This window comes from Xenopus laevis, chromosome 3S (genome assembly GCF_017654675.1).
Source record: "Xenopus laevis strain J_2021 chromosome 3S, Xenopus_laevis_v10.1, whole genome shotgun sequence".
Classification (NCBI taxonomy): domain Eukaryota; kingdom Metazoa; phylum Chordata; class Amphibia; order Anura; family Pipidae; genus Xenopus; species Xenopus laevis.
The window spans coordinates 78,697,777-78,705,658 of NC_054376.1; the positions used below are offsets into that span (position 1 = coordinate 78,697,777).

The 7,882-nt window shown below is 36.5% G+C and overlaps 1 protein-coding gene across 3 annotated transcripts; it reads left to right on the forward strand.

Annotated features, from left to right (window-relative positions):
• Positions 1 to 1,680: 1,680 nt before the first annotated feature.
• LOC121402075 (alpha-aminoadipic semialdehyde synthase, mitochondrial-like) lies at positions 1,681 to 6,473 on the forward strand. Of its 3 annotated transcripts, XR_005966518.1 has the most exons (4): positions 1,681 to 1,852; positions 3,307 to 3,388; positions 5,235 to 5,319; positions 5,406 to 5,555. XR_005966518.1 is itself a non-coding variant. In XM_041587806.1 (3 exons), exons 1-3 carry the CDS (start codon positions 1,682 to 1,684, stop codon positions 6,431 to 6,433), a joined length of 360 nt encoding a protein of 119 aa, XP_041443740.1. In that variant the 5' UTR covers position 1,681; the 3' UTR covers positions 6,434 to 6,473. The 3 variants fall into 3 exon arrangements, 2 of the variants coding, with proteins under 2 accessions (XP_041443740.1, XP_041443741.1); XM_041587806.1 differs by lacking the exons at positions 3,307 to 3,388; positions 5,406 to 5,555 and adding an exon at positions 6,330 to 6,473; XM_041587807.1 differs by lacking the exon at positions 3,307 to 3,388.
• Positions 6,474 to 7,882: the final 1,409 nt, after the last annotated feature.

The window sequence follows — 7,882 nt, forward strand, 5'->3', positions numbered from 1 at the left end:
TTGTGCTATTCAGTGTACTTCAGAATTTAATCAGTTAAACATCAGGCCTTTTTTGGCCAAATCCTTTTGAGCATTCCTGTATTTCCAGGCTGATGTTTTGTTGTATGACACAAACAGCAATTCCCTTTTCTTATTCAAGGCCACTATGGTGTTTAAGGGGAAAAAGAGAATTCTAGTCTTGCAGGAGAAAAAATGCTTCACAAGAAAACCAAAGAACATATTTCTTTCAGTATAAAGCTATTTTTTCTTAATGCACAATAAAAAGAAGTTATATTGTTTTGTGCCAATAATAAAATAAAAAATCTTGTTTTTACAAATTTTTTTCTTGATTGAGAAATCATTTGCTTACTTGTGCAGAATTATTGTCAAGCTAGAAGTATAAAATGTGTAAATACTTCTCTTTGTATTGATGTCTCAGTTTGCAAAACTCAATGTATACCCCTACAGCCAAGCATTACATATACAATTGAGAGGTCATAATGGCTCAGTTACAACCTGCAAATGCAGTTTTGGTTATGTGCAATAAAAATTAATTTCTTTAACGGTACTTGTCTACGGGCCGCATTGCACTTCCGCATAGTTATAGCCACGCTACTTCCTGTCAGCTTTTGCAGATTGTGCACAATGCTCCTATTTAAGCAAGGGGCCTGATGACATCTTCGAAATCTAAAGATTTGTGACAGCAGATTTTGCGTGGGCAACAAATTTCCCAAAGTGCCATCACCCTAAAATGGGAGGCAGTATGGGCAGTTTTACCTGATTCCCTAGTTGCTAAAATATAGGAGGGTTTCTCTACCAGCAGTGCCATTAGCCCAAAGCATAGCAGGGGCAGCAGTATAGAAACATGGAGTTCAGTTCAGGCAACTGAATCCTTCAGCAGAGGTGTCAGGGAGCAGTTATTTTGCCTATTGTTTTTCTGCTAGGCTGCAGGGGGGGAGGAGGGTGACATTACTCCAACTTGCAGTTAATGTTGCCAGCTTGCCGGTATCTCACTGTCCTTGCCGCTAAATGGTCGGGGTCGTTAATTCGCTATAAAGATTTACTAGCAATGTACTTTCACATAAATTTGTAATACCAGATTGTTGTCTGCCAGCCTCCACACCACCTCACCCCCCATTGCCTCTCTCTTAGTGTTTCCTCAACCATTCTTACCCTGCTTCAGCCACAGATGCCTTTCCCCATTGTATCATTATCCCGCTCATGCAGTATTGTATCCCCACCGCTTTACAGCCCATAAGTCACATGGCTGAGAGTACTTGGGAAAGTACTCACCTCACCTTAAATTTCAATATTAAGGGGCAGATTCATCAAAATGTGAGATTAGAACTCACCACAATAAAACTCGCACACTTTCTGTTCCACCCCATAGGATTTTTAGAATCGTATTATCAGTGAAGTTCAACATTTGATAAATACGCTTTTAAAAATCCCATTGTGGTGAGTTCTAATATCACATTCTGATAAATCTGTCCCTTAATGTCAAAAAAATCTGTTTGCTCTTTTTAAAAATTGGTTTCAACGCAGGATTCTGCATTGAAAAATGTTTCCCTGTGACAGAATCCCTTTAAGAGTAATAAGTTTACATGCATTTGTCATATGACTGCCTTTATTATTACATATAGCATGTGCAGGGATATGCCTCACTGTTTTAGTAACACTTTTTACCTATTTGCAGGAATATATGAAAGCAGGCGGTATTATTCAAGAAGATATACAAGAAGCATCTCTTATTGTAGGTGTTACGAGACCTCCAGAGGAGAAACTCCTACCAAAGAAGACCTATGCGTTCTTTTTTCACACCATAAAAGCCCAGGAATCAAATATGTCATTATTGGATGAAATCCTTAAGATGGTAAGCACAGTATAATTATAGACATTTTCATGGGGCAATCGATCACCTGCTGCTATTGAACTTGTCTCTCTTCAACATTTAGATTCTTATATATAGATACATTATCTTTTTTTCTAGCTTTGTGTTATAATTTTTATTACATTCCAACTCGGGTACTGGTTTAGGGCCGGAACTAGGGGTAGGAAGAAGAAGCACGAGCCTAGGGTGCAAAGGAAGAGGAGCACCAGGCATGTAACTCTTCTGCTGCATTCCCCTAGTTTGTACCCTTATTTCCCCAACCTGCGGTACATATGTTTGGCACGGACGCTCTTCTGGGCATGTGCACGCATGAGGCACTGGAGGCATTTATATTTATAACAGAGATCACCAACCCTTTTTACCTGAGAGCCACATTCAAATGTAAAGCGTTGGGGTGCAACACAAACATGAGAAAAGTCCCTGGAGCAACTGAGAGCAACATCCAAGGGTTTGGGAAGCAACATGTTGCTCACAAGTGCTAAGCTAATGTAAACAGGAATACTAAGAGTGAAGACACACACACAGCTACTAGTAACAGCTATTTGCAATGGCTACAAAATAGGCAATAGTGATAACTGGATTTGCTAAGATAAACGTGTTTTAGCAGATGCAACTCTCCGCATAATCTATGGCAGTTTTTTTTTTTTCTAGCATTTTGTGGCCACAACAAGTAGCTGCTACTAGTAGCCCTGGGTGTCTTCACCCTAAAACAGTTTAATACTATTAGTTCTATGCACATTTTCTATATTGTGTATAAATCTGTGTGTTAGCAATTATATGACAATGAGACAATGAGAAAAACATAAGTTAAAGGGAGTGAAATTAGATAAGAACAATGTAGAGTATAAAAAAGATTTTGTATTATTGAGTATGAAAGCAGCTTAGAGCTGTTTTATTAAAAAGTGGACCATGTTAAATGTGGATCCAACTTTAAAAAGATTTTATATCTTTAAAGTTGAATCCATATTTAAGATGACAATTAGCAGGAAAGCTAAATCAATAGCTTGCAAAGTTTCCCTTAATTATTTGCAAATTAATAGAAATAAGGTTATGTGTTTTTAAATTTTGAAGGGTTTTCCCCATGTAGACAGCAGGAAAAGTAGTCAAGTTTTGGAATAAAGATACAGGCAAGAGTTTCAGGCTAGTTATTAACCAGGAATAATAAATATGTAGTGTATGCTATGCAGTGTCAATGTGGGACCTTCTATGTGGGCCAAAATCAGTAGACCATTGAGAATAAGACTAGGAAAACATCTAAGAAGCTTGAATAGGTACTAAGCATTAGGGTATTTTCCAGAAATTTTACATGTTTGGGATAGATTGTATCAATGAAAAAAGTGGAGGGAACTTGACCATGAAATTACCGAGGTACTGGTTATATTAAATACAAATTGTGAGGCATACATATTAATATTATGATATAATTGGCTTTTTAGTGTTACTATCTTCCTCTGATGAAGAGCCCCAATGGTGCAAAACACACCAGGAGGGTGTGAACCCCTTGACTCAAGATCCTGGGTAGGACTCATGGTTTTCTCTCTAAGATTGTCCCTACTTGTACCCAACTATCAAGGGCACTGCACCCTTTTTACCTATGTATGCAAGATTGTTGTCAGTTTTTATTAAAAAAAGGCAACCAGCTGAATGTTTCCCAAGCTTACTAAAAAGTGAGTGTTTTTATTTTTTTTTTAAATCTGGCCTTTTAGGCCACTCACAGTTGTTGGTCATGTACTGTAAATGTATTTAAAATTATGATCCGCACATTTACTTATTTATATTGACAGACCCTTGTAATCATTCTTTCCAGCTTCTAAGAGAACTTCAGTCCACTCCTTAGGACTCTGTATTGGGCTCAAAAGGCCCCATGGGTCGCCCTTGCAACTTTGCAATTTCCCACTGATGCTGGTGGCCAATCAGCTCTGAACATCTTGATATATTGCCTTACTTGTCACTTGTTACTGTGTGGTTGTGGGCCTCTCCTGGTCAAGACACCACTCTCCCCTACAGAGAAACTAAGCAATAAAAAAATGCAATCCACATATAAAATCTACAGTACATTTCCTTGTGCACTTCATTGTGACACAATCCAAAACTCCTTCAGCTAAAATCCCCCCCAGCTAAAATCCCCCCCAGACCCACACAAATGGGTTAAATAAAAATTAAAGTGCAGGTATGGGATCCTGTTATCTGCAAACCCATTATACAGAAAGCTCTCAATATGAAAAATATTTAAAAAAATATGGTGACCTAAGAATTCCAGATAACAGATCCTCCACTTGCACATTCAAAATGAAATACAGTATGTGATGGAAATGTAACCATTACTTTTTTTTAAAGGACAACTATAATTTACCCAACAAAATGTTCTTCCGTTATCTGAAAACGAATCCATTAATTAATCTCTAAATTCCTAATTTGAATACAAGCCCATTGATACAGCCTCTAGATAGAAGAATGGAAGACATGATGCCTACTCTTGTGCTTAAAAAACCTCTATCCCAGTTTTACTTCCTCCTAGCTCAACCCTCCATTTATAGTAACTTAGTAATTTAATTTGAAAAAAACACACGACCATCAAGTTCAACCTTTTATGCCTAACTGCTAATTGAAACATCAGTTCTCTACTTCTTCTCACTCTTGGAGGCTCAGATTTTAGAGGTTTTTGAAACAAAGACTCTAAAACCACAATTTTCACTGAATTTGTTAAAAGTTCCAATCCAATTATACAAAAAATACAAATACCTCGAAAACTTTTAAAAATATGTTAATGTTAAAATGTTAATTATTAGTTTATAAAGGTTTTATTGTGCATCCAGCTAGTGAGATGTTACTTATAGTAGCTAGCCATGCCGATAATACTGTTATTATTCAAATGTTGAATAGTATTTATGTATTTGTATTTATAGTTTCACACCATTTATATGAATAAACACTTCATCATGTTGTGGTGTTTAGCTTTCTGGATAATCAAATAGAATATTCAGAGGCCAGTACAGGCATAACTGTCAACCAGCCTTTGACATTGAATTGTAGAAATTCCTCCTTTTCTTCCATGCAGTTGTTGAAATGTGTGATATCACCATTTATAGAATTAAAGCCCTCTTAAGAAAAAAGGCTATAGATGTCTTTGTGGGAAAGGCTTTAAAAAGATCAAACAATTGAGTTTCATTCCACCATCTGGTAGATCATTGAAGATTGCAGTGAAATATTTATATCTCCATTCTACAAAAGCAAGAACATTTAAATAGAATGTACTTGCTTTTTCATTTGACATCTATCTATCATACAGAGAGTCTTCAATAAAAATGTATTCATGTGATTTTTATTATAACCATTTTTACAGTTGTTAATATTTCTTGTATAGGAAATTCGGTTGATTGATTATGAAAACATGGTGGATCATCGAGGAGTGCGAGTAGTGGCTTTTGGAAAGTGGGCTGGAGTGGCAGGTATAAATATTGCTTTACTTGGATCCTATCCTAGTTTTAATTCTGAAGAACTGGATTTTCTTTAATGAATAAAGTGTTTTTTTCAGTAAACTAGTACGACGTGGTTCAATACAACAGCAGACCAAAGTAGTTTGAAAACTGTTTTCATGGTGAATCTTAATGCAATATTAGAAGACCTATCTTCTGGGCATCTGAAAATCACAGGCCACACATACCAAACATTGGTGTACTGGGAGACAAGGCAAGTTGCACAGTACAGCAGACCCTGTGACTAATCTGGGCCCCCTCCGTGGTTACAGGGTCTACTGTATGGTACTTACATGTGAAGATACTGTGATTATGTGCTATTAAAGGGCTAATATATATTGTAGATTTTAAAAAAAAAACATTCCCATGGAATTGACTAATAGAAATATTTAAAAAATGCTTTTGCTTAATTTCCTTTGCTTATGTCAACATATCAACCTTCATTTTAGCCTTGCCTAAGCAGCCCTTTTCTGGATAACAGGCCAGCAAATCACATTTCCTTATTACCTCCTACAGACCTGCTTTTGTTATTATTAAGTTACATGAAACTTAAATGAGCTGTTGCCTAGCAGTCCGTAAACATGATTCATGTTCACAAACACAATAAAACATGTGAATTTCTGTACTGCAATTACTGTTGAATTTCTGTACTGCATATATGTGTGCATACCCACCCAGGAAAGCGCGTGGAGAATGGCCATGGCATATGCTCAGGGTCTGCACTCTCAGGGTCTCTCCTGTTATAAATACTGTAGGGTGCCTACCAAATTGATATCCTGTCAGTTATCTTAGCTTGCATTGTCCTTCAAACAATTACTGCCTTTTCTTGGTGGGTAGAAAATGTGGGTGTCACATTTTTTTTTAAAAATGGTAGCATTTCTATCTTTTTATAAAACTATAGTTTTCTGTTAAGTATTTTGAAAATTTGCTATGACAACTTCTAAAAATCAGTAATAACTAAATCTTCTGTGTTTTGGATTCAGGGATGATCAACATGCTGCATGGTTTAGGTCAACGATTTCTTGCCCTAGGACATCACACCCCATTTATGGTAATTATTAAATATCATAGAGAGAGTCTTCATTAAAAATGTATTCATGTGATTTTTATTATAACCATTTTTAAAGTTGTTAATATTTCTTGTATAGGAATCTGCCTTTACGCTTTACTCGTTGCAATTATTTTTTCTGTTAATAACTTTTAATACATTTCCCCTTAAAATGTTTCAAACCAGATGTATATTTTTCCATGTTTTTTCTGTAAATAGTCAAGTCCAATTAGTCTGCATCTCATACAGTCATGCACAAATCAGTTATTGTTTCAGGGTATGCATATGACTGTAAGTGATGCCTTCACATGCTCCCCCAATAGTGTAACATTAATGCTGCAATGCTTAAAGGTATTCTGTCATGGAAAAACATGTTATTTACAAAAGCATCAGTTAATAGTTATCCTCTAGCAGAATCTGGCTTTTCAATCATGTTTTTCAAAAAAGCAAACAGATTTTTTTATATTTGATTTTGAAAGCTGACATAGGGCTGGGCATGTCGCCAATATCCCAGGTGCCTGCAGTCATGTGACTTTTGCTTTGATGAACTTCAGTCATTCTTTAATGATACACTGCAGGTTGAAGTGAAATCCCCCAGCAAATCAGCATAACAATGGGAAGGTAACCAGATGGCTCCCTGATATCTACATTGCTAAAAAATAAATGCTCCCATGCCCCACCTAGTGAGAACACAATTCCTTCAGTTACATTGAGTAGAGGAAACAATATCCAAATTGAAAGTAGTTCTATTGTGAAGTGCTGGCTCTTTCTGAAAGCACATGAGCAGGCACAGTGACTTGAGATGGCTGCCTACACATCAATATTATAAATGCATTTATTGGTTCAAGAATACAATAGAATGTTAAATAGTAGAATGAATTATGTGTAATATACACATTGTATTGTAGTAATAAAAACTAGGTTATCAGCTAAGGAGGTCCCTCTGTTACAAGGAAAACAGAATAATACTAACTTAACATATAATTCTTCACTAAGTAATGCAAATTTCAAAAGTAAAAGTAGTAACCTACGCTGTATGCTGGCAAATACACCTGAGTTTGTCAGCTAAAATGGGAGACCTAGAATTAATTGCATGCTCTAAAAATTATGATATAATTGGTATCACTGAGACCTGGTGGGATGAAACATGTGACTGGATTGTGAATTTAAATGGTTACACCCTTTTAGGAGGGACAGAGGGATTAAAAAGGGTGGAGGAGTGTGTTTGTATGTAAAGCCTGAATTAAAGCCATGCGCTAAAGAAATAACAATAGCTGGCACTGGTGAGGGTGTAGAATCACTCTGGGTAGAGATTTTGACTGGGCAAAAGGTTACAAAGAGAATTATCATTGGTGTATGCTATAAACCACCTCGTATAAGTGTCGAGTATGAAGCCCAGCTACTCTTGCAGATACAAGCGGCTTCACAGTTGGGTCAAGTTGTTGCTATGGGGGACAATTATCCAGACATTGACTGGGGTAATGGGGT

What these genes read in the sequence shown, in the direction of transcription:
- LOC121402075 (XM_041587806.1), top strand. Translation starts at nt 1,682, where the DNA reads ATGAAAGCAGGCGGTATTATTCAAGAAGATATACAAGAAGCATCTCTT. An exon ending in TGGATGAAATCCTTAAGATG is followed by an intron (nt 1,853 to 5,234) that starts GTAAGCACAGTA and finishes TTTCTTGTATAG; the next exon opens with GAAATTCGGTTGATTGATTA. An exon ending in AAAGTGGGCTGGAGTGGCAG is followed by an intron (nt 5,320 to 6,329) that starts GTATAAATATTG and finishes TTTTGGATTCAG; the next exon opens with GGATGATCAACATGCTGCAT.